This window comes from Myotis myotis, unplaced genomic scaffold (genome assembly GCF_014108235.1).
Source record: "Myotis myotis isolate mMyoMyo1 unplaced genomic scaffold, mMyoMyo1.p scaffold_m19_p_13, whole genome shotgun sequence".
Lineage (NCBI taxonomy): Eukaryota > Metazoa > Chordata > Mammalia > Chiroptera > Vespertilionidae > Myotis > Myotis myotis.
Window position 1 is genome coordinate 42173534 of NW_023416317.1, and position 26521 is coordinate 42200054.

At 39.9% G+C, this 26521-nt stretch overlaps 1 protein-coding gene across 4 annotated transcripts in view; it reads right to left on the reverse strand.

Moving 5' to 3' along the window:
- Positions 1 to 11115: 11115 nt before the first annotated feature.
- Positions 11116 to 26521, reverse strand: part of NEK10 (NIMA related kinase 10) — a 123971-nt gene continuing 108565 nt past the window's right edge. For 3 of the 4 annotated variants that reach the window (XM_036332793.1, XM_036332791.1, XM_036332790.1), the window contains 5 exons: positions 23740 to 23850; positions 18476 to 18584; positions 16452 to 16504; positions 16313 to 16368; positions 11116 to 12301 (listed from right to left, as the gene is read on the reverse strand). In XM_036332793.1, the coding sequence (XP_036188686.1) occupies positions 12253 to 12301; positions 16313 to 16368; positions 16452 to 16504; positions 18476 to 18584; positions 23740 to 23850 (378 nt within the window). In that variant the 3' untranslated portion in view covers positions 11116 to 12252. Of the gene's footprint in view, positions 12302 to 16308; positions 16369 to 16451; positions 16505 to 18475; positions 18585 to 23739; positions 23851 to 26521 lie in introns of those variants that run through there. The other variant, XM_036332794.1, reaches the window with a different exon arrangement.

Sequence of the window (26521 nt, forward strand, 5' to 3'; positions counted from 1 at the left end):
GAACAGTTATTTTCGAGGTCAGACATCCTTAAGAGGCAGTGCTGGCTGGACCACTTTAAAAATTGGGAAACAGACTTAAACATTCAGCAAGATTGCCCTTCAACATTTGGAAAACTACAAGTTAATGAGGCTAGTAGTTTTTATTTATTTAATGTTTCTTCTGTCTACTCGTTGAATCAATTGTTGCCGATATGTTAGCACCTCATGATAATACAACAAGAAAAGCACTGTTATCTCAGAAGGCAGAGGTCCAGAATGGTTAAGCCATTCACCTTAGGTCGCACAGCCAGTGGTATATCTCCTTCACCTTGGAAAAAGGAGAAGCCTCAGTCCATTGATATTTCCCCCATTGATTTTTAAAGCCAAAATGCCTGACTGGCTTTTGAGCCATTTAATTAGAAAATCCTATTTGAGAACTCACTACATATCAAGAGGTGCCATGAGCAGGGTTATCGCAGCACTTTGTGGAAAGTTGGGTCCTAGTGAAAACATTAAAATCCGGGCTGTCTTCTGGGGTAGCTTGGGCTTCAACATCAGGGAATTATTGAAATTCTAATGTAGTCAGCATTTGTGCTTTTGAAAAGGATGAATAAGAGAGCATCTTTTCCTATAATTATTTAAGCTATTCATACAAAGCAGCCATTAGGAGCTATAGACAAGATGTTACCATTTAATAAGGCACACAGAGAATTCTATAAATCTCATAAAGTTAGTAATCCTTTGTCTACAATATAAACTAAGGGTTTTGCTTGGTAGGGATAAGAAGAGCTACAGAATTGGAGCCATGCAGGATCTAAGTTTTCTCCCAGGGTCCTAACTTTTTTTTTACCCACTAGCTACTAGCGTCTTCACTTCTCTGAATCTCAGTTCTTCCCAATAGTGTTGGTTATAACCTCTTTCCCGGGGGCCATTGTGCTGACTAAGTAGACATATGGAAAGTGCCTTGCACAGTGCATGCCACACAGCAGCCACTTGACACTCTCTCCCTCCCCAGTGAGAATTTATTGAGAGCAGTAAACTTATTGCTCCCAATAAGCCTAGCACTTCTTTAAATCGATCTGATTAACCTTTGAATGAATGAAAGACCTTCTGATTCACATGATTTGTCGACCTCCTATTTGTGTGCTTGTTTTTAATCCATGTAGCTCAGTAAAACTTTTTAACATAAAAATGCTGGGTCAAGATGTAGTCAGAAATTTTGTTTCTAAGTTAGCAATTCACTTCTACTGTTTCCGTGGGGCGGGGGGGGGGGGGGGGGAAACAGGATAAAAAATGGGAAAACAATGTTTCTATTATATTCCATATCCCTAAAGGCAATGCACATTAAAAATATTGAATAATTAAAAGAAAGTGGAAGAGAAAATAAGCTTTAGCATTCAATGATATAAAGAGTGTTGACCCTTAAAGTCATTGAGTTATGTAGACTGACTGAGCAATGTTTCCTAGTAGACATAGAGTTAATATTAGCATATGAACCAACACACTCTGAATTTTAGAATAAGAAAAAGAGGAAACAGTGAAAGAGTTGAGTAGATATTTGGAAATGCAGCCAAAGCTTGGTGCTACCTCAATTGACCAATGAAAATGCTAACCAATAGGAAAAGGACTGGGGAGATTTTGTTCCCCTTCTCAAAAGTGGTGGTTGGGCGAGGAGAGGGGTCGTGGTGTGTGTGTGTGTGTGTTATTGTACAGGGATGTATGAGCAGAACAAGTGTCGGGAGTAGAAGGGGCTGGGAAACAGTTTCTGGTAGCGTTCTCCTGATTCCTTTAAGAACATGGCCAGGAGTGAGAGCTTTTCCTCCTTACAATTGCACCGAGTGTCAAGCAGAGTTTGAACAACCAGAACTTCACTACCCCTCCCTACTTTTCTGCACCTTTCTCGTTTGGAATACTCTCTCCAAGTTGGAGCAGTTGATGTCAAAACCCTAATGTTGCTACTGATATGATCCAACCAGGCTGGTGATGAAAGCAACAAAATGGGACATGTCAACCCCTGAAAGTTGTCGTAAAAAATGTCCAATAAAAATAGTTCCTCATGTGTAACTGACCAGAGATGCTGATCTGCATTGGACGTGACTCAATAGTCATTTGTTGTGTACTTCATGTTGAACATTACTTGTTTGTCATGAAAATTCACTTTTTGGAAAGGCAGAAGCCAGGACTATCTAAAACAGTGGTTCTCAACCTTGGCTGCACATTAGAATCACCTGGGAATCTTTTTAAAATCCTGATTTCTGGGTCTCATCCTCCGGAAATTCTGTCTCTTTGTTACTAATGTTGTGGCCCCACCCCATAACAAAGAAACAGAATTTCCGGTGGATGAGGCCCAGAAATCAGGATTTTAAAAAGATTCCCAGGTGATTCTAATGCACAGCCAAGGTTGAGAATCACTGATCTAAAAGATTCACAGTAAGCTTAATCAACGTCATCCAAAAGCATTTTTAAATAATTAGCAGACGCCAAGATGCTCATTACTTTGCTTGAGGTTTTCTGGAAAAAGTACTGTAAACACTCTCAAAGTAAAACCAGTGAAGGATATAGAAGAAAACATCCCATCTCTCTTAGAGATCAAAAGAGGGTCAGCCAAGCTTTCCTCTGTCCCAGGCAGCAGGGAGGTTTCCCCAAGGCTGAGCTAACTCCTTTTGTGTGTGGTCAATGGAGGTGGGGGAAGGACCCCCTGTCTAATGGTTCTTCTTACTTCCTGTGATGTCCTCTCCCTTTCTTGGAATTCTGACCTCACTGAATCTAACGTACAACAATACATCACAGAGAGAGGCAGCTGGCTCCCCGAAGACAGGCAGGAATGCTCCAAGACATTGTAGGAGGGTAGGCAGGTGCTTTTCTTAGGCAGCCGATGTTATTCCACTAACAGCCACAAATGGCCGCCAGCCTGGGGTAGGGAGTGTGGCCCCAACTACCAGATCATAATGCCTAGTTTTATTCCTGCTTAATAGGGAAACCATACCCAACACACCGCAGTGACACCAATCAATGCATCATTTCCTTAGGCACATGAACCATGAAGAGTTGTCAATCCACATGCCTAGTCACACAGATTTTAAGCTAATATTAATTCGGCCATTTATATTCTGCCAGTGCCTTCCGGGGGCTTCCCCAGAAGCATGTCCTGAGATGTGGGGCAGTTTCACCAGGAAGTGTTGCCAGGAAGACTGATAGGCGAGGGGGAAAGAGAGGAGGGAAGCCAGGCTAGGGTACCTGAACATGTACAGTTCGGCGGAAGGTGACTCTGATTTGTTCTTCAGGGGAGCTGTGAAGCAGTGAAGAACACACCTCACAGATGTCCCAGTCAGGCACGAGGCCGCTGGAGGTTTCTTCCTATGGATCTGTCAGTGTTTTAGGGCTGAGTCTGGAGGCAGAGTTTTTCCGATGTTACCGTTGCTGGCAGGCCAAACCAGCTCCTGCCACCTGAGGGCAGTTCCCATCAATGAGCCGCAGATGCAGGCTATTGGGGGAGAAAGTGCCCCAGGAGGCCACGCGCACAGACACGGTCCTGGGTCTGTTGGAGCTGGGTGGGTACAGACTAACGTGGTACCGAGCAGCTTACCTGCATTGCATCCAGCTTAGGCTCCGTGACTTTTAAAGTGGAATCTCCTATTATCTCCATTGCACGGATGTAGACGCTAAGAAGCCTTAGAAAGGTCAAGTCCTTGGTCTGAGATCATCCAAGAGAAATCATGAGCTGCCATCCTAACCCAGGTCCATGTGAGCCAAAGGCCCAGATCCTTCCTCATGGTCACTTCCCGTTTCGTGTGCAAATACATTTAGGGAACTTTAGACTTCAAGTGATTTGTTTCTTGATCCTTAAACAATTCACAGTATGTACCTATATACCCATTAGGACAATTACAACTATTTTCCTGGGTTATGTAAACAACTTTTCTGCACGTGGGAAGATGGTTAAAATGTCCGTGGCAAGTCTCCATGGCTCAAGAGATAAAACCAGTGTGTGCAACAGAATTAATTCATGCCATTTCAGTCTTTAAAGTACGATAGCAACTTACATCGGCATTATAGGAACAGATTCATAAGAAAAGCAAAGTGAATATGAGTTATACTCTCAATCTTGAGGAGAGGGACAGAATCTTTCTATTTGGAAGATATTTTCTTTTATTCATTACTTATGAAGTGTGTTTTTTTTTAAGATGGCCATTAGTAGTTATAAAAAGCTATGCTCTATAATTCATTTAATTCCTGCTCTTTGCCATATAAACATAATTACTGAGACAATCAATTTGTTCCCATTTAATAAAAGCCTAAATTAAGAATAGCAGAGTCTACTGCCCTGAGTCTGGAGGGCATGAGGGATGTCCACAAAGCTCCTCTGGCCTCAGGAAGAATGATTTCCTCTCCTGCTTCTCATGCCAGTGGCTGAGGTTTGTCTGTCTGCTGGGTTGGACCTGGCTTTCGAGGAGCCTGCTGGGGACAGCCAACTGAATCCTGGGACAGGGCTGAGGTTCTACAGTCTGAGGTCATTTTCATGAGACTACCTCACACAATTCTTTCTTCTCCAGCTTTTTGGCTATCGTGATATTTTGTATTTCATGGCTCTAATTTTTCAGGTCTACCTATGTGTGTGCACTTCGATATTGCACTCTGTGGCAGACATACCGTAAGGTGACCCTAAGCATCCATTCCCTTATGTAACCCCCTCCCCTTGAGTGTAGACTGCACCTGTGACTTGCTTATAACAACTAGAATATGGTGAAGGTAACTGGATGTCATTCCCTTGATTTGGTTATGTTATAAACCTCTGTTTTAGTCAACGAGAGAGAGAGAGAGAGAGAGAGAGAGAGAGAGAGAGAGAGAGAGAGAGAGAGAGAGAGAGAGAGAGACTCTCTAGCTATTGTTTGATAAAGCAAGCTGCCTTGATGTAAACTGTCTACACATGGCAGGGGACTCCTACTGGCCACATCTAATTGCTGTGGACTTCAGTCCTACAAACACAAGGAACTGAAGTCTGCCAGTGATCACAGGAGCTTGGAAGAGAATCCCAAGGCCTAGATGAGAGCCTGCCCCCTGCCCATAATTGATTCTAGCCCAGGGGTGGGCAAACTTTTTGACTCGAGGGCCACAATGGGTTCTTAAACTGGACCAGAGGGCCGGAACAAAAGCATGGATGGAGTGTTTGTGTGAACTAATATAAATTCAAAGTAAACATCATTACATAAAAGGGTATGGTCTTTTTTTTTTTTTTTAGTTTTATTCATTTCAAACGGGCCGGATCCGGCCCACGGGCTGTAGTTTGCCCACGGCTGTTCTAGCCTATAAGAGGACACAGTAAAGGCATGTCCAAACTTCTCGAGAGATTAAAAAATGTACTTTTTCTAATTGCCAAGTTTATAACAATTTGCTACGCAGCAATAAAAACCTGATACATCTGCCTACACTAACGGGGGGGGAGGTTGACCATGTGATCTGCTTTGGCTAATGAAAATGGAGAAAACTTGACATAAGCAGAAGCTTGACAAAGGAGTCTTGCATTTCTACATTCTTTCTTCAGCCCTTGCTACCACCAGCCACAAGAACTCATCTGCTAAGTTGCAGGAGGGATGTGAGAGACACAGAGGAGAGCTTCCTTTTCCCCCTCCGAGTCCATCCTAGACCAGCCAGACCCCAGGCAACCTGCCAGCTGACCACAGACACCCAAGATTATCCAGTGGAAATCATCTGAGCCCCACTCAGACCAACAGAGCATCACCCAGCTGACCTACAGCTTCATGAAAAATAATAAATGTTTGTCATTTCAAGCCATTAATTTTGAGGGGCTTCACTGTGCCACATTTGTGACAATAGATGATTGCTGCAGGCAGGGACCCACCAATTAAAATTGCAGGACACTTTTGAGCTTAAACATGTGCATCATTGCCTATTTGGAACATTTTTCTTAAAATCAAAAGACTTATAAAAGGAGAGATTCGGGGACTGATGAGAGAAAAAATATGACCATTTGCTATGAATGCCTGATAAAAGAAAAACAATTTTCCAGTAAGATTGAAAATACTTTTTTAATTTTCTTAGCATTTTACAGAGTATATCTAAGGCGATAGCAACAATAATGGCTGCTTGCATTTTTATATAAATCCTTTATAAAGGCGTTTCATTTTCCTTAGCTTCCAAGGCCTCAAGGTCATCAGCAGCTCAGGCTCCATGTGCTCACACAGGAAGGTGTTTGGGAGGTTTGGGGAGGACGGGACCATGTGCAGGGGGGTCCGCCATCCTCTGCCTTCCACATCACACATGGTCACAGAACTGCCAACATCTCAAAAAACCCAGGGGCCCCAGCAGGACACCCAGGAACAGTCTGTTCTGGGGGAGGAATGGGGTGGGGGTGTTCCAGGCCTAGGACTGGAATAGAAGAAGATACCTTCTTAGAGGCTGAGGTGAGGAGCGCAAATCGGCAGTACTTTTCCGTCCTGTGGGCCCAGGCCTTTGTCTCAGACCGCAATGTGGGATCAGGGGCTGCCCTTTTCAGAGAGCAGCTCTGTTCCTGTCGATCCTGACGAACTCACCGCTGAGAACAATAAAACCCAGGAAGCATTCTAATTCCGTTTGGTCCACTAAATGCCAGTAAACAAAATGCCCTCAGAGGATTTTTCTTTTAACTGGTTTTTGTTTCCCATTTCGGAAGAGCGAACTGATGGGATCTCTCCATGAGTCATCAGTCAAGTGTGTGGTTTGCTTGAAATACCTTCAAATGTTTCTTATCTAATCTAGCTAAGTGTCGGCATACTCCAATCTGCCTGCACTTACCTAAGGTTTACATATATTTCTTATAAAATGTGCATTATCAGAGAAAACGGGCCTGAGGCTATAGAGGAAAGACAGGGGAGAAACCATGGGCCCCAGATGCAGAACTGCATTCACTTGATGGCAGACAAAAGTGCTTCTTTGAGGTGTTTCCTGCTGCATAGGGACCCTGTCCTAGGGATTTGACCAACAAGTTACTGGGAGCCTCAGGAGGCCACTCTGGGGGTCACCTGACTGGCGAGAGCTGAGACCACAGTCCAATGACACTGTGCTCTGGGGAGTGACATGAGTCAGTCAAGTGCATGGAGTTACCTGGCCCCTTGCCAACTGCTCACCACCTGTGAGGAGCCTGCAGGGCAATGTCAGGCGCTGGGGAACTCCTTGTCTTCTACATGGACTCCAACTTCTCAAAATAGTGTTTATTTGGGGACCATCCCATGTCCGTGAGGGATCCATCTTTCATCTTTGACAAGCTGGGATTTCACTCCTGAGGGCTTACATGTACTCACCCCCCGCGATGTAATGTTGGACTCATACAAACACTTCAGGTACTCATTCCTGACAGGAGCTATCCCCAAACCAGCCACATTCCCTTCACAAGTCACTGACGTAGGAGGCAGACACAGAGAACGTGGAGGGCAAGGAAAGCAAATTCAATAGTCATTGATAAGCCTTATGTTCTCTTTCCGAATCCTGACTCGATGGTGCTTGAAATGCAGAACTGACTCATGGGTGAAGAATATCATTCTGAATGTGACTTTCACAGTCTGACTTAAAGGTGCTAAGGGTTTAAAGTATGTGTTCCTCTAGGTTTGTTACTTCTAGTCCAAACCTCTCTACCTGTGATATGGGACCAGTCTGTCATATGACTGCAAAAACTTCTGCTAATTTTTCATGTGTGAGCTCATCAGATCAATTCTGAGTATCGACCCAGACTTGCTGATGAGCTGTCAAAATGACTGATTTTTCTATAAAGACAAAACTTTGTTCGGAGGAAAACAAAGGTAAGCTAGTTCCAAAGGACAGCAGTTAAAAAGTCATACATTTGCTATAACACACATCTGCTACTCCTAAATGCAGTTTCTGGGCACAGGGCAGAGGGCCATACTACAACATGAAAAAAGACAACTTGTCATGTTTAGAGGAGTGATTTTTAGTTTTCAATCGAGAATATAGAGTTCATTTACTTTTAGGATAAAAGCAATAAATTGTATTTAAATTGTTGTATATTATTAATCACTGCATATATGTAGTTAAAACTAGCATACCTCACATATCAAGAATGCTGCTATCATTTTACGGTGTTTGATCTTCATTTTTAAAAAACAACTATTGTGCATTGACCCAGAGCAACATCCATCCCATCAAAATTATAAACTCTTTCCTGTTCCTCTTGCAAACCTCAAAGCACCGTGACAGGGATGTAATCAGCTATAATAATCACAATTACAATATGCAAGTTAACTGTAATAACACACATAAGGATTTCTTTATCACAAAGTTCTTTCCCTGAGACGTTTGAGTCTTCCCATCAACATGAAAAACAGCATTCAAGGTGAAGTATACAGTTAGCAGCACATTTCAATTGAAAAGATATACAAAATGATGCCCACTTCCACCAATGTGTGCAATCTGAAAGAAATTATAAAGATATGGAATACACTTATCACATTTAGTTGCTAAACATGAACAATTGCATATTTGGACAGAAATTTACCCAAAGTCAAAGTCAATCTCTAAAAGCACCGAGCATCCCTTGCTCAGGCACCCTCTGCGGCTGCATCGCCTGCCTCTCCAGTTGCTTCGTGTGCTCATGAATACACAACATTAGACAAGCGAAAGGCAAACAATAAAAGCAGCTTATAAATAAGCGTTTCCTGCTTTCAGGTGGAAGCGGGGCCTACTTCTAAAGGAAGCCAGCATATCGATTGTACTCAGTTCCTTGCCACTCCAAGCAAAGGAATAGCCATAAATATATTTCACAATTCAGCAAATCAAAGAAAGGATGTGGATTCTACACATATTAATACTGACAGAGTTAACTAAACAATATTATCACCTTCACATGTCTTCAATATGAGTGATGATTAAGGATATTGCTGCAATTGCACATAATCAAGCAGCCCTATATTTGTTTTCGTACATTAAAATTTACAGTACAGCACAATTTACAATAGCTAAGATTTGGAAACAACCTAAGTGCCTGTCAGCAGATGAGTGGATTAAGAAACTGTGGTACATCTACACAATGGAATACTACGCCGCTATAAAAAAGAAGGAACTTTTACCACTTGCAACAGCATGGATGGCACTGGAGAGCATTATGCTAAGCGAAATAAGCCAGTCGGAGAAAGATAAATATCATAAGATCTCACTCATTTGTGGGATATAAGGATCAACATAATTTGATGAACAAGACTAGATCCAGAGAAAAATGGCAGGGGAGGGGGAGGTTAGAGAACAACCAAACGACTTGTATGATGCATATTAGCATAACCAATGGACACAGACACTGGGGCAGTGGGGGCTTGCTCGCGGGGGTGGGAATGGCTGGGGGAGGAGGGTCAAGCCAGGAAAAAGGAGACATATGTAAAACTTTAGACAATAAAAAAAAATGAAAAAAAATTGTGGTATTTATTAAGTCATAAATGGTACCTCTAGGAAGACCTTAACTCCTAGTCAGTTCCACCATTTGGGTAAACTTTATAACAGTGTTTGCTAACGAGGTTCCGCTTCAGAATGCCGAAGCAGATTATGCACAAAGACCACTGCCTCACCAGGACCCATATTAAACTCAAGCAGCATTTCTCTGGGTTTCTGAAATTCCTCCGTGAGCACTGGGTCTAGTGCGCATATTCCTATGTCCTGAAGATCTCTAATGAAATACATCTGGAAGGAGACAAGGTTAACAACCAGGAAGCTCATAGGCCTGCTGCAGTCACTTCCCTGAGAAGGAACATTTTGCTCTGAAGAAGCAAACTAAGGTTTCAGATACACTTATTCAGATAGAGCTGGAGGATCATAACATCATTCATGGAAGTGCCTGTGTAACAAAGGTGATCTGAAAAGACTGACTCATATTCTGTCCCATACAAATATTCAGCGACTGAGCATGAGAGAGATTCACAGGGATTTCATTACGCAACACATAATTAAAACTCGTACAAAAGAAAGAGAACCTTTGAAAATGCAATCAAGGAAAGATGATGAGGTCTCAAGTTCAAGTAACAATTTCTTTGCACTAGAAGACAGTTCAGATTGTCAAAACAAAACGATCCTTCTTGTTCCCTTGTAAGGGGGAGTGGAGCTTGTTATTTGAAAGACAACGCTTTTGAAAGTTAACTTTGCTGTTGGGATGTGCTCCGTGCACAAAGTGGTTCCTTACCAGGACCTAACTTCCTCTTAAATGCTTGTTCTTACCTGGGAGAATGTTGATTCAGTAACTGGTAGTTAAAGGGAGGGATTCAAACAGCACACCTCCATTATTTTTGGCAAAAGAATCCACTTATCAGTGCTGGGCCTGAAGCTGCTGCTGAACAAGACATGCATTTGCTTATTTTTGTTCGTTTTTACTGGCTCCTAATAATCCACGCTGTTCGTCTGGCCTGAAAGTGTGAGATGGAAATCTTCTGCTCAGTGCATTAATGAGATTGACTGCATGCACTGAAGACCATCTTCCAGACATAATGTCTCTTCTCTAACCAACCTGTGACCTCTGAAGACTATTCTTTTCTATATATTGTCATTTGATAAAGAACTTCATTGTTCAAACTTTCACCACATAGCTTCGGTTATTGCTAAGTACTGCCCCTCTAGGCCTATGACTCCTATACAATGAGAAAATGTGCCATATATTTAAAAAAAATCAAACATAAAAAGTAATAGTTCCAGTTCAAATTAAATGGAATAGGAATACAATTTTGCTTGGTTTAAATCAACAAAACCACAGCATTTTGATTTCACGTGTAAATTTCACATTTGGATGGAATTGGTTTGAAAGCTGAAAATGAAATTTTTCATTACTATATTTGCATCTATGATTTTAAATTAGATGTGAATCTATAAATTGCACTGTATTTGTTATTACTTTGGCTTAAAGACAAAGATTCATTGACAGTCTTCAAAGGCATTAGCTAAAGGGAATTTGGGTATCATTTAAGTATTAAACATGCTAATTGTAAAACAAGATGAATTCACATTAAAATAGTTTCCCATTCTATACAAAAGGTTAGTGTTTTAACCACTGCAAATATATTGAAATAAATCCTATTCAATTGTGCTAAAAATATACCAATGTAAAAAAAGATAACAGAACTCAGTGAAAAGTAAACAAAAAGCCTAACTTCAGATTACTAATTATATAGCATTAAAATATTCTTTAAGGAATTAGAAGTGCAGTCTGATTTGACAATAAGGGCATTTCTTGACATTACAGAAGTTATAAGAAGCCAAATGAAGATATTATAGCCTAATAAGAATCTAGAAAGTTTCCATCATAAATTCTTTCTATATAGGAATGGGACACTGGTATTCTGATTTCTCTTTTTAAGGGATGTCTCAATGAATCAAGGAACTTCGATTTTATTATATAACTTATTTTCATTTCGAATTTTCAACAATAGAAATTTTATAACAATGTAATTTTAGTAAGGGGAGACTTAGAACAAGGAATATTGCATCTCTTTCATAGATTCTATGAACTCTTCAAAGTGCTCTAAAAACACTATAAGTTTGATTAGCAGCAAAGCATTAGCCTAATCCAAATCCCCTCTGCCCCCACTCATATGTACATATACACTGTACATCCATATGTTCTATTACTCTAACTTAAATATGACTATTTGATAGTTATTCCCAGAGGCTGTGCAAGGTTACAATACTGTCTACACTGTATCTGGGTTCAAGACCACTAGCACCCAAGTGGTTAAGAGAGAACCAATCCTTTCATTAAAACAAACAAAAAAAAATTCAATCACATTTTAAATATCTTTTAAGATTAAAAAAATGGGAGATACAGTGAATCACCCAAAATGTTATTATTTTGAGTCCTATAATTTTCTTTATCTAAAACTATTTTTTATACATGGAAGGCTAGATGTCTCTGAACTTAGCAATTCTAAGTATAAAATATTTCTTTGAAAAATATGACAAGGTGTTCATTTTTTCTAACTCGGAGGAAAGTTCTGTGAGGAGTGGGTTTTCTTCCCGCAGGTGAATTTGCAGCATCTTCTCCCAGGAGCACACTGGGAGCCCTGTCATCCCGTGTGTAATGCATCCCAGGAATTGAGCCTCCAAGCACTGCAGCCCTCACAGAGCCTACCACCAGACCTCCAGAAAGAGGTCCTGCCAGCACCATGGCATCGTGGTCTTTTCTCCTCCACACTCTTTTAACAGCACCCAGTCCTCAGGCATCTTGCAGTGGTGGCGGAAGTCCCGAACTTGAACTTCACTGGGAGAACCACGTTCATTCAAAGTGCAGCATTTTCATCTTTTGGTTGGGTGGTTCTTGGTCCCCCATGGATAGGAGTGATACCTAGAAGATTCAGAAGTGGAGAGAGTTCTATAGAGTCACGAATATTTTAGCTTACACATTCCATTTCCAGAGCAGTTGCTCAGGTGTACAAGTAAATAAATCACAACAAGTAAAAAAGCGGTTCTAAATAATAATAGAATGAGGAGATTTTTAGAAAGCAACCTTTTACTAACGTTCAGGGCCAACACAATGAATGCCTGTGTCAAATTAGGAACTCAATAGGAACTGGTAACCTTGTATAGTGCAAAAATAAACACCTATTCAAAGTAGCTTGTACATTTAAATGCCTATGCACATTAAATATTTTATATATTCATCGGTTAATGGGGGGAGGGAAGCAATGCAAATTGATTCAATGTAGATCTCTTTTTATCTTGCATATCCCTATTTCTCAACACATATTTTATCGTTACAAAATAAAATATTAATGTTACCTCTAAGTATATATTTGTCATCTATTTGCTCACAGAACTCAGTTTTACTCTCACAAACAACAATGAGAACATTAAGGCACGCTAGGCTGTATCTTTCTGGTAAGAAAGTTAAATGTTTATGTGTCAAATATGATTAATCATATAACCCTAGAAATGATCTGCTTTGGGCTGGCCAAGTTTGTTTTGACCTTGTTTCATTTTCTTTACCCTGCTTTCTTCCTCTCCACTCCGGCCTACCTCCCCTTCCCAGAAGCCCAGAAATGAAGAATCCCCTATTTGGTTATGGTTTCTTGCTGCTATTTCTGTTTCTGTTACCATTTTTTTAAACTAATGCAGCATTTTGTGCCAGAGAGATTCTTTCTACCAACTGCCCCAGCACTATCCTCATTATTTAAATAGTTCTAGAAATAGCTAGATGCCAGTGGCATGGCTCTATCCCTAAACAAAGTCTTTAAGCTGAAAATGTGTTATTTCGTGGCTTAATGCTTTAGTTGCTATCTTGATGCCTTGTAGATGTGTGTATAAATTTGGACAGTCTTAAGTTGTAAACAGGAATTAGGTATATAATTCTCTGTGCATTGTAATTTAATAACATTTTCTAATGATGATGATGATGATGATGATGATGATGAAGATAATGAGAATAATAGCAGATCTGAGTAGACACTGGCAAAGGAGTTAAAACAATGTTTCCCATTTCTAATCATATTGCTAGGGAAGTTTTTCTCAACTTGTGTTCCCAGTAAAAGCTGAGGAATTACTGGGCTAAACAAAGTCAACAGTTTTCTTTCCTACAGTCCATCTCAGAGTCTTTCATACGGTATGTGTGTCAACATTCTTCACAAATGGAAAATTGTACATTCAGAGTTTCCCAAATATATTTGGTCATGAAACTTTATTTTTCAGGGAACATCTATTAATATCTCTGGCAATATTAGCTCTTCTCTAAGAGGTATTTGGGAAAACACAATCTAATGATTCTAAATACCTATACATGTTCTGTGATAGTTAACATCCTCTATCCTTTGATTATAAAAAAAATCATTACTGTCACAGCTGATTTGATTTGTATTTGAAATTATGTGTATTTCCAGCTTCTAAAGTATTAGGTTCTTCTAAGTAGAGCTTGAATTATTTCTTGGGAACTAATTTGGAATACCAGTAAACAAAACCAAGGGTTCTTTTTACTAGTCAACTGTAAAGAGTCTTTCTCCCAAGAAATATGTGTTGAGAAATAGGGATATGCAAGATAAAAAGAGATCTACATTGAATCAACTTGCATTGCTCCTCCCACTCCCATTTAACTGATGAATATATAAAATAGATATTTAATGTGCATAGGCATTGCTAGTAGAAGCAGAAAAGGGAGTGTTATGGTTATATGGATTTATATGGGTGAATCATTTTCATTTAAAGCATTTTCAAGAATATTTCATATATATCCTATGTTGCTTGAACTTGATCATTTAAATCATGTCTTCCTATTCTATTCACAATTCTGAATACAAATGTGAATAATTTTTTGCCTTTGTTATTAAGCATCTTATCTATCATAATAAGAGAATTTGAAATGTCTTTTAATACGGGAATATGTCTTTGGAAGTAGAAGTAATGTTTGATTTTTATTTTTAAAATGTGATAGTAGAACTGAAAAACATAAGCAAATTTTTCAAAAATAAGGCTGAAATTGTTTTTTTTTTTAAAGGAAAATTAGCTCATGTAAAAAGTTCTCTAAGTTCCTTAAACACCTGTTTTTTTGGTTAATATTTAGTTGATTTTTCTGCAAAATATGAAGATAGTTATTGCCCATGATCCTGAGTCTCTGAGAAGATACAGATTAAAAACTGATTCGTTCCCCAGCATCTCCACAAAAAACAAACACAAAAAAACAAGTATTAAAACTGACAAGTATTACTTTTGCCCACACTTAAGACAAAGCACTTGAAATTAAGATGCTAAGAGTCAAGAACAGAGACATTCACACTATCCATGGAAGGCTGAGTGTTTCCAGTCCGGGAGTAGACAGTGAAAAATTACATCTCTCCAGGAATGCTGGAAAGCTAGTGAACACGGAGATGGAGATTTCTATTAACAATATATCCTTGGAAAATGAGAATTACTCATCATTTCAGTTACAAATCAAAACAGAACTACATTTATGAAGGTAGTATTTTGGAAATATATTGCCACACCAAAAGAACAAGCAGTTGACTAATCTCATGTGTGATTCATAAGAACAACTTGTGAAACAGAAGGAAAAACAATGTTGGAAACTGAACTAACCTCACAAAGAATCTAATTTCCATACAATGACCTTCACAGGATGTTCTTGGGCCCTCTTTCTCTCAACATGGCTACTAATAGTTATCTTTGGGGAAGACTTCTTGAATAATTTAAATCATGTCACAAGATAGTTTCACTAGTTAGAAAGGAAGGCAGCTCCTCCAGGCAATAAAAGGCCACTTTGGGAGAACAAACTCCATAAGACTATGCTTCCTACAGCTACTTTTAGCCATATATAATGTGTATGTGGTTGCTTACTATCCATGCATATTCTATGTGGCTTCTTGGAAAACTCAAGAGACAACTGGTGTGTAGTAGACACTGTCAATTCTCATATTCCTTCATCCTTACCACTTCGAAGCATGCCGGCCTGATTCCAACGGCCAGCATCTTTTTTTTTTTTTGCCTTGAGAGTTTCTCTGGCCTCTAGAATAGGCTTTGCCACTTTCCAGGAGGCCAGAAATGCCAGATAACTAACATCTCCTGGGGAAAGGCCTCAAACAATAATTGGTGGAAATTGGAGGAATAGTGAGACCCATGTTCTATACAGGCTCTCAGATTCTCTGGTGGGATCAAGCTCCAGTCATCTACAATGGTAACTTGCTTGGGGAAGAGATAATTAATATTTCGTTGATTTTTCTATTGAATGATCTCTTCCCCTACCAGTGCTTCCTGGAATTGCCCCTTAAATAAACTAATTGTACTCAAATCTTTGTGCCCAACACCATGCCCAAGAGTAAAACTGTAGAAATTCAGAACTGTACTAAATTGACAAAATAGAGTATATTTTTAGAGCATCAATAATGGTTATAGTAGAAGATACTATACAACTTCTGTACAGGGTACTCAAATGGCAACACATAACAACAAGTCCCTCTCTCACAAACATAAAGTAAACAGAAGTGATTGTTTTGCTGCATTTCCCCTCTTGCATCCTATACAAGCAATGGGTAAATTTCAGGGATGGAAATATGAGATTACAGCTCTAATGGAATGGAGCAAACAACTGCTTGATTTTTAAAAAAAAATCTAAAAATTTTACTGTGCTCATATTTTTATGGGAGTAAATTACTACTAAGTGATCACCCTTTCTTTTCAACAACACTGCATCTGTACAAAAGATGAGAGACATATATTCTACCAATGGTATATCTAGTCCGAGACAAGATATTTTATAAAAGTGTTTAAAATAAAAGTTGGGAAAGCCCTCTGGAATCAAATATAGAGAAACCAGATCTAATATCCAATGATCTCAAATGATATTTCAAATTGGAAAGCAAACTCTAGAGCTCACCTGTTAGAAGTAAAATTGTAATAACCACTTTCCTCTAGGACTTCTTCAATCACAGTCTACAGTTGGAAAAAAAATCGGGTTAGCATTGAGTTAAAAAGCAACAAAATAAAATCATCCAGAGGTACTGCTGAAACCTCACCTGCATCTGCTCATACGTTATTCCCTCCTCCAAGTCAGAGCTGGTGGGGAGGCCTGCAATAAATGATGGGAAGTCTGACATTTGGTTTTCTTAGTTAGACTTTATTGGCAATAACGGCTCAACTGCAGGGAGAACAGGTCAGTTTTTTAATGATGAAAATGAGTACTTGCAAACATCCCAAATAGTCTTGGCTTAGAACAGTCAAACTTTTTCTCTTCCTGTAATACGTAGGTGCTTTTGAGGTAGCCATCACAAAATAATACACAAAGATTTAGGGTATTCCTCCATTAAGAGAGAGAGAGAGAGAGAGAGAGAGAGAGAGAGAGAGAGAGAGAGAGAGAGAGAGAGAGAGAAGTGATTCCAAACTGCAACTACCTGATGGGTGAGTGTTCTGATCATTGAACTCTTACTAGTCCACAAGGTAGAGAATAGATAAGTGCTAGAAAGAAGATAAATTTTTAGAAGGAAGCAGAAAGACAGTAAAAGGTAACAAAAGACCTGACCCTTTCCTACGGCTGCCTAGAGGGAAATAAAATGTATACATTTAATGCCAAAAGGCAATACTTGTTTTGATGTTTGATCTGAGTATGAAATGCTAACACCGTAAGCCACCCTGATGCCACCCAAAGCAACATCAACCAGCTTCCACTCAAATCAATCAACACTGACTTGTGTGGATGCCCTGGGGCTCCCCTGCCAGTTTGGAGAGAGAAGAAAAAAAATGGGTTGAAGGTCAAGGGGAGGCATGAGCATGGGAGGTATGAGGAAGCTTGCTTTTAAAGCCCACAGGGTCTGCTGTCTTTGCTTTTGCCCAGCCTGCTGTGACAAGGGATATTCCTGGTCTGCTCTGGGATGGGGTGTCCAGCTGTCCTGGTCCAATCTGTCCACTTGCTCTCAGGCCACAGAGAGACTTCTGCCAGACTCTTTAGTTCACAGAGCTGCTGTTGTCAGAAGGCTCACCTGCAGACTGACTCGCCTGCCTGGGAGATGCTTTCAAAAGCAAATGACTTTAGACAACAGTTTATCTTCACCTTATGGATTTCTCGGGATCTATTTCATGTGAAATTCTGCCTACACAGGATAGCTTTATCCCAGGAATCAAAGACTTAGGGAAAATTTCATAATTAATACATGAAATAATTTGCCTACATTAGGCAACCACAAAGACACAACCAAAGTGAGTATTTTTCTAGGCTGAGATGACAAGTCTTCATTTAACTGTAAACTGGACTTCTATCCATTCCACTGAGTGATGTAACTATAGTTTACAGGGACTCAAAAACTATGGAGGAATTCTGAAACCTCAAGTAGCTTGAAAACTTCTGAGAGTTCGAATGTCACAAGATATGTAACATGTGCTGAGCCCCTACTAATGGCCAAGCACTTTTTCTGAGTTTACACGGATCCTCACTTTAACTCTGTGATACGGGTACCATTTTTATCCCCATTTTACAGGCAAGAAACTGGATGCAGAAAGGTCAAATAACTTGCCCAAGATCAGCTACTAAATGGATGAGCCCAGATGTGAATCTAGGCATCTATGTCTAGAATCTGTAAGAATCTGTACCTTTAGTCCCTATGCTATATATAGCCCCCTGATGTGAGATTTGTGCAAAAGAAAAAATTAAATATGTCAGATGTGGATCCTTCACATAAGGTTCAAATTTTCTCCATTTTAAATATTCAAACTCTTCATTTCTGCTTTTTATTTCCCTGGATGCTTTGGGGCATTTGATTTGTCATCACCAGATAAGCAAGAAGAAATAAAAGGAAATATAATTCACCCACACGGATTCTGCTGTTAGTTTACAGTATTAATGATCAAGGAAGCTGCCACGAGTAGGGAAAGTAAATCTCAGGGAATTTCTAGATTCCTACCGTATCCCTTGGAACTATTTCCCTAGACAATCAAAATAAGCTCTATTTTTCTTTTAAATTGAAGATTATAATCTTTAAAGGTAGCTCTCACTCCAACAGCTATATTTCTCTGTGAGCGTCAGATTTCCCATGCTGGAGCCCATTACCTGCCGGTTCACTTGGGGACAGACTGTTTCCACCTGCTGAGTGATGTAATAAATGATAATCCGCCGTGAAAAAGTTGGGCTCGATCGGTTCTGGAGATCCCTGAGATAACTGGAACAGAAAAAGCAAAACCACATCATCTTTTACACTCAGAAGCAAATGGCAGGAGGCCTCTATGTGCGCTTTTCCATTTCCCTGCGACTGCACAGAAAATTTAGTGCTCTGTGCATTTCAATCCCTTGTAAATAGATACACACACATCTTCTTCCTTCCAAAATAACGTATAAATCAGAAACAGCCAAGTTACACCGAGAGCAAGTTAGATAATTCCCTGGTCATATGAAAAGAAAAAAACACTACACTTTATAGCTTTATGAGAGCGAAATAAAAAATAGATAGAAAAATAACGTCATGGATTGGGACATCAAAATGTGGTGTTTTGTGTGTTTTTTAATCATGCGTAGGTGGAATGAACTTCAATTATTCAACAGAACAATATGTTTAGCCCAAACCACCTATCTGCTTTGAACAATGCCTTTTTCTCCTACCAAAGCAAACACATTTCTTAATACATTTTCCTGAATAACTATTAATTTTAATTTCCACACATTGATTCCCAACACTCTAAAGCAGTGGTTCTCAACCTTGGCTGCACATTAGTATCACCTGGGAATGTTTTTAAAATCCTGATTTCTGGGCCTCATCCTCCGGAAATTCTGCTTCTTTGTCATGGGGTGGGGCCACAACATTAGTAACAAAGAAACAGAATTTCCGGAGGATGAGGCCCAGAAATCAGGATTTTAAAAACATTCCCAGGTGATTCTAATGTGCAGCCAAGGTTGAGAACCACTGCTCTAAAGGAAAGAGTAATTCACCAAATGACAGAATTTATTAAAGTTGCAATTGTTTAATGCCCTTCTGTGCAGCTGAAATTTTTAATGAAATTTTTGACTATAAACATTTTTTTATCCTCCTTTCACCTTTAATTCCAACCAGCATGTGGACTGGCCAAGGTTTAGTGCCTGTGCTAACATAATATACTTTTAAAATGTCGACTTGTATTAACAAACATATGGCACAATTTGGACCACATAACAGTGGTTACCTTGGAGTCACATACTTTGTTAATGAATTAAAATACATCATAGTGCCCTAGCTGGTTTGGCTCAGTGGATAGAGCGCCGGGTGGTAGACTGAAGGACCCAGGGTTCAATTCCAGTCAAGGGCACATACCTGAGTTGCTGGAACCAGTCAGGGTGCCTATGGGAAGCAACCAATTGATTTGTCTCTCTCACATCAATGTTTCTCTCTATATATCTCTCCCTGTCCCTTCCACTCGCTTTAAAAAAATCAATGGGAAAATATCCTCGGGTGAGAATTAACAACAACAACAACAACAACAAAACCCATAAAATAAAATACATCATGTTCAATCACTGGGAAAACTGTTTGGCAGTGTACATTAAACTTAAACAACATATGCCTCCCCTATGACTCAGCAATCCCACTCTTAGGTAGCTACACAAAAGAAATGAGTATGTCTGTCCATCAACAGAAATGTATAAGAATGTTCATAGCACTTTTGCTCACAATAACCCTAAGCTATAAACAGCCCTAATGTTCCCTGGTAGCAGGAAAATAGAGATGCTGTGTTGTGTTGTGGTGTGCTTACCCAGTGGACTTCTTCAGAGCAATGAGAAAGAACAGACTCTGGACACCCACAGCAAATGGGTTGAGCAAAAGAACCAGAATCAAAAGAATACAAAGTATAGGACTTCACTGATACACATTTTCACAATCAGGCAAAACTAACTGATGGGGATAGAAATCAGGAAAATACATGCATTGTGGCAGGGGCCAGGAAAGGGCAGGCAGGAGCCTTCTGGGGGAGGAGAACTGTTCTGTGTCAGTGCAGGTGGTGGTCACATAGGGGAACATATGTGTTAAAGTTCAGGGAGCTGTAAATGTATCTCTGTGTGCATTATGCGTTTTATAACTTAATAAAAACATTTCATATTAGCAACTTATATCCTATGAATGCACTTTGGATGCTGTTAAAAACAAACCATTTGTGTTTTTCAATCTCCATGTTGCCAAACACTACACTTTAGAAAAAAATATAGTTCTATCCTTTTCCATTCCTGAAAACTTGGGTGTTAAGGGAGTTCGTTGCTGCTTGTTTAGTTTCTAGACCACTTTAGTGAAAACATTAGAAAATATCTGTATTTTTTAAAAGGTGTGATTTATCATAAATTCATATTCATTCATATTGATACTTCCTTTTCTAATTTAAGTGACTATCTGCTATCTTGTTTGTTTCTCCTTCCTCCCAAACTGCAAGTTCTAGTTCCCAGAGAAACCTCCACAATGACTCGGATGCTTTATTCCTCTGCAGCTCTGGCCAAGGTGGAGCCCACTGGACTGAAGAGCACCTCAGGTGAGTTATGATTAAGGACCTTCATTTGTTAGAAAAGGGATTTTCCTTTTCATTTATTTATTTTTAATTCCTCTCTATAGCCTGGTGGGTCATAGCCACAGTGATCCCATAACGACTCCTTCAGACTAGAGACCTGGTCCCTAAGTTTCAGGAGAAGTTCCAGAGGGGAAGGTGGACATCAAATGCGTTTAACGTGCCCTCACCACTCGCTGCTCTTCTGTGGTTGTACAGGGGATGAAAAATCCATCTCTGAACAAAAGTCATCATTAACAAGAGATTATGCCAGAAAGGAGGAAAAACAGAGGCTACTGGTTCTTCTCATTTAGATTTAGGTGGGGCAGCAAGGCTTCCTTTTATATCCATATGTGAATGTATTATATAGACCCAACATAGAATATATCATATGGAATATATATGGAATGTTTTCTATATTCAACAACTACACATCACGCACCTACCATATGCCAGGCACTATGCAAGACCCTGGGGGAATCAAAGAAGAATAAGACACATTTACTGCCTTTGGGAAAAACAGGAAAGTAAGGCAGATGACAAGGTACTTAAAACACAGCAATATGTGTGAGAAGGGCCTGAAGTAGGGGGCAAGGGAGATGAATTCTGGACAGGGAAATGATGGAAGGTTTTTACGGAGGAGTTGGCTTCTCAGTTCAGTGGCGAAGGACAGAAAATACGTTGACATCCCAGGATGAAGATTTCTTTAGCACCTAGGAGATGAGGACCGACTGACTGATCAGGAGGGTAGACACCACGGTGCGTGAACCACCACACGCTCCTATCAGAGGAGGGGACCGGAGCTCTCGTCATAGGAGAATTTAATCTGCCTCTTAACCAAGGTGAAATTAAAGATGAATTGATGCCCCTTTGGATCCCCTCACCCATGCTCCCTGAACACCCGCCACCACCCATCCATCCCTGCTTCTACCTCCCCAGACCAAGGACAGAAGACAGGTGCTCTAATGAGAGATGCCGCCATCATACAGAAGCAGGCAGATAAGGTTGGGGTGCAATTTAATGAAAGGAAGTCTCTCTTCTATTAGGAGAGAAAAAACAGCAGGGAAGGGATCAAAAGTGAAAACCTAAGTAATCAAAGAGAAAATGATTTGCTTTGAAGACACGCACGGATGGAAAATTACTTCGGGGGAAGAGCCGCGCCACCTTTGTGCACCAGACCGTTCGTGTCTGGCACTTTCATCTCCTCAAGCTGGGATTTCTGTTAAAACGAATTTTGTGTACAACCAGGGTTATTCTGAATATCATTTTAATAAGGACATAAAAATCTTTTCATCTTTTCATGGGAGATTGGAGCTTCTGTCTTTTTAAAATCTATTTATTGGTGTGAGTGAGATGATACAGAAATATGTTAAAATAAATATTGATCTGCGGCCTCCCCCACTTCTGTTCTGATCTCCCCCAGCTTTGTTGCTTGGCCTTATTTGCCAACACAGCCCATGCAAGAAACCTGGCTCTCTAATCTCTGGTGAGTCGGGGTTTAGGCTTTGTTTACCTGCTTCTGTGCCTTTTATTTTTTTCCATCTCTTGTGTGTGTATGTGCAGCCACCACCAATGTAAGGTAACAAAGCCAACACACTGTCTGAATTTCTTATCAAAGAGACTGAATAATGAGCACATTTATGCCTAAAATTGGAGACATTGAAGGAAAAAGAACCCTTAAAAAAATGTCATTAGAAGCATGACTGTGCCAACGTTTAAGTATGTGATGAAACTTTTAAAAATTATATGAAATTGGAGTGGGACCAAGGATCTGTACCCAGGTGGGCCCAAACTGCCCGGGCCTTGGGTCTTTCGGGGACAGGTATGGGAGCTTATGACCATCTTCACACCTGTATTAAAATGCTATTGAGCAGGACAAAGGGATTTCCTGTCACCATGTTGTTAAACAGAAACAAGCAATTTTCTTCCTGTCTGGCTGACTTGACCTCGTTGTGATTTAGTTTCTGAATGTATGAATAGAAATATTTACTAGCACCTGAAGTCTAGGATGTGGTAGAATGTCAAGATGGAAAGAACCTTACAATAGTTCAGCCTATCTATAAGGTTCTCAGAGGTGATAAAAAATCATGGTTGAGATGGTTACGTGACTTGCTCAGACTGGCAACACTCAATTTAGGGACTTGTTGAAGAACATTCTAATAAAAAATAGGGATAGAGTTCTCTAAAACAAGATTAAAGTCTATTTAGAGTAAAAATATTTACTAATATTTAGTCTTAGGAAAACATGCAATAATATGGAAAGAACTTTCTGCTAGTCTTCTGAGAATAGTGACTTCAGACATAAAGGTGAGAAAATGAGAAGCAAAGACATATTCTTGACTTAGTGTCTGAAGCAATCTGAATTTTTGTCCCCCCAAATTCGTATGTTGAAACCAATCCCCAAGGTGACTGTATTACGAGGTGGGACCTTTGAGAGGTAATCAGGTCAGAGGAAGGAAGCCTTCTATAAGTGCTCTTATTTTTAAAAATGCCTTTATAACAGGGGCCTAGGTGGGCTCCCCTGTCTCCTCTGTCACGTGTGGATGCAATAAGTAGACAGTCTACAACCTAGAAGAGGGTCCTCAGGCTGGCACCCTGATCTTCGACTTCCAGCTCCCAGAACTGTGGGCAATAAATCTCTGTTGTTCATAAGCTCCTTGGTTTATGGTATTTTTGTTATAGCAGCCTGAATGGACTAAGAAAATAATAATACCCTTTAATAGAGGAAAGAGTAGCAGGCAAAGGAGGTGGGAAATTTAACTCGAAGGATGTGTTTTTGTTAGCCAAAGAAGAATTCCTAAATGTAGCATACCATACCTTTTTAATTTCAGATTTCAAATTACAAGGGTTACTCTGTTGGCTGAAGAGGGATTTCTTGAATCTCTCTATAACCCTTCTTTTCAAATTGTGGTGCAACGCTGGAGGAAGCTGTATAAAGTGAGAAAACAATCATTATAAGCAAATTGTTCACAGTGCACAGCTGACTGACTCCGGGGAAGCATTTACTGAGGGTCAGTGTAACAATATTCTCTCAACAGGACTAAATAAGAATTTAAATTGTACTCTGAATAGCATCAATCTATGTTACAATTTTTAATTCTATGATCCAGAAAAAGTATATTACTCTGCTGCCTTTCAAAAGGCTGCTTAATTTATCTTACTGTTCTTTCATTGTATTGACATTATTTTTCACGTAACAACTAAATTACATTAATTGCACATATAAATTGACTTTTGTAAAGAACAGACTTGATGAGGAAGAATGTATTCTATCGGGTATTTAGGTGTCTGGCTCATGCTCATAAGCAAAAACCATGCTTACTCTCTAACCAAGGCCCTGTCCTGAAGGCTCTGATACTTTGGACCAGGAAGCACATATCTGCGTTAGCACATAATTAGATGCCTGCCTGGGAGTGCTCCTGAGGATACAGCTGGACACTGTAGAGACCAATCTTATCGAGACGGAGAGAATGGCCCTAGCTGGTTTGGCTCAGTGGATAGAGCGTTGAACTGCAGACTGGAGGGTCCCGGGTTCAATTCTGTTTGGGGGCACGTGCTCGGATTGCGGGCTCCATTCCCAGTGGGGGGTGTGCAGGAGGCAGCCGATTGGTGATTCTCTTTCATCATTGATGTTTCTCTCTCTCCCCCACTCTTCCTCTCTGAAATCAATAAAGATATCAAAAATATATATATATATATATATAATAGCCTCTAAAAATAAAAAAGAGAGAGCGAGAAGAGAGGGAGAGAGAAGGAGAGAATGAGTTAGTACACATTACACATGAGGGCCAAGCCAGGGTGAGTTAGGTTTAATAAGTAAGTAGTTGGAAGTCACTGCAGAATCTTAGAAAATGTGGGATTGGATGACAATGGGGATTTCAAAAAATTGGTTTTTTTACTACTTTGCAGGTTGGATGTATACAAAGAAATCAAAGGACCTAAAAAGCACAGAGAGGTAAAGTGAAGTTTGGGAGATGGATAACAGAGAAAAAATAGGGTCAACATGATAAGGAGTCTCCTGGTGAAAATGGCATTTGGTTTGTTGAAATATGGAGAGGTCTTGCAAGGAGAGGAAAAGGAACCAGTAAGAAAAATGAAAGACTAAATAGGAAGAAAAATGTGGTAGTAGGAACTCTAACGATTTAAAAGAAAACACAGAGCTCAGATCGAAAGAAAGAGTAATGTAGCAGAGATGATTATTACTCCACCCCCCTCACAGTTTTAGTTTGGTGCCATGTGACTACTTGTGACCAATGAAAATGACATGTGTCATTCTAAGATCAAGGCCATGCAAAACCAATGTTCTTCCTCCATCCCTGCCCCTCCTCTAGGGCAAGAAGCTTGGAGTCCTGATGCCAGAGCCACAGGTGAATGACAGCCAACGTTAGCTGAGTGAGAAGTAGACCTCTATTGTGACAAGTCAAGAGACTCCAGGGTGCATCTGTTAGTGCAGCATAACTGAACATATCCTGATTAATACAATGGACATCTATTATTCAAGTTCCACAAAACAGGGAGATATATAAAAGGTAATAGTAGAGCACTGAATAGGGTCTACAGGAGCTCACAACCACTGATTTTATAGCAAAGAAAAACTATTCATAAGCTCAAACACAATAGAATACGGGATCCATTATGAAGCACGGTAATGATATAAAATAAGAATAATGCAATTGAAAAAAGTTTTAAAATGCATCTATAACCTAGTTAATCCTTTGACTTTGCTTGAGTCAAAGCAGTTTAATTACAGAAGAAGTAAGATGGGAGATTCAGAAGCCCTTCAGTGTATCCTGAAAGGTTTTATAGGTTGACTGCACTGAACCTCTGCTGATCTACTTTTACGTCAATATTATGGCTTGTTTTACCTTGAGCCAGACGCGATTACTACTTCCTACCCCAGGCAAAGAGTTGTAATTAATGTTGTCCTTTAATAAAAAGGGGAAATCAAGAAATGTAGAGTGACAGATTTCTCAGCATTAATGAGCAAACAGTTGGAAGACAGATGAGAAGGAAAATGAGTATAAATGACATTTGTGTGCATGAGAGACTAGCAAAAGTGGGTGAATTTAACCTGAAGTGCATCAGACTATGAAGAGGAGAGCATGTGCATGCTTTCCTAGCAAGGGGGTGATGGGTTGGAGTGGAAAAGAGATGGGGAAAGTGCCTGAGCGAGATACTTTTGAATTTGATAATGTCCTACTGTTATCCACCAGAAGTTGCCACTTCCCTAAGTTAAACACCAGGTGGCAGTGTTGGCCTGGTACTGTCTCGTAGCTGCCCAGCATGGTCCCCACTGTCATAGAGAAAGGCAGAAAGTCTGGTCTGATACACCTAATTGTCTGCTATGGCAAACTTTTGAGGATGTGAATCATCAGTGGTCCATAGATTCCTTTAAAGGCGGCTTACCCCAGTACTGGCAGCTACCAGTATCAACTTACTAATTCAGATGCTCTTAAAATCCTTATTATGTATTTAACTTAATGAGCCTTATTTTACTTCTCCTGATGGCTTGAATTAATCCTCATGAAAACTTTCTTGAGTAAGCTAACATTCCATCAACCTAAGATTCATATTCATACACAGGGCGGTATTAAAAAGA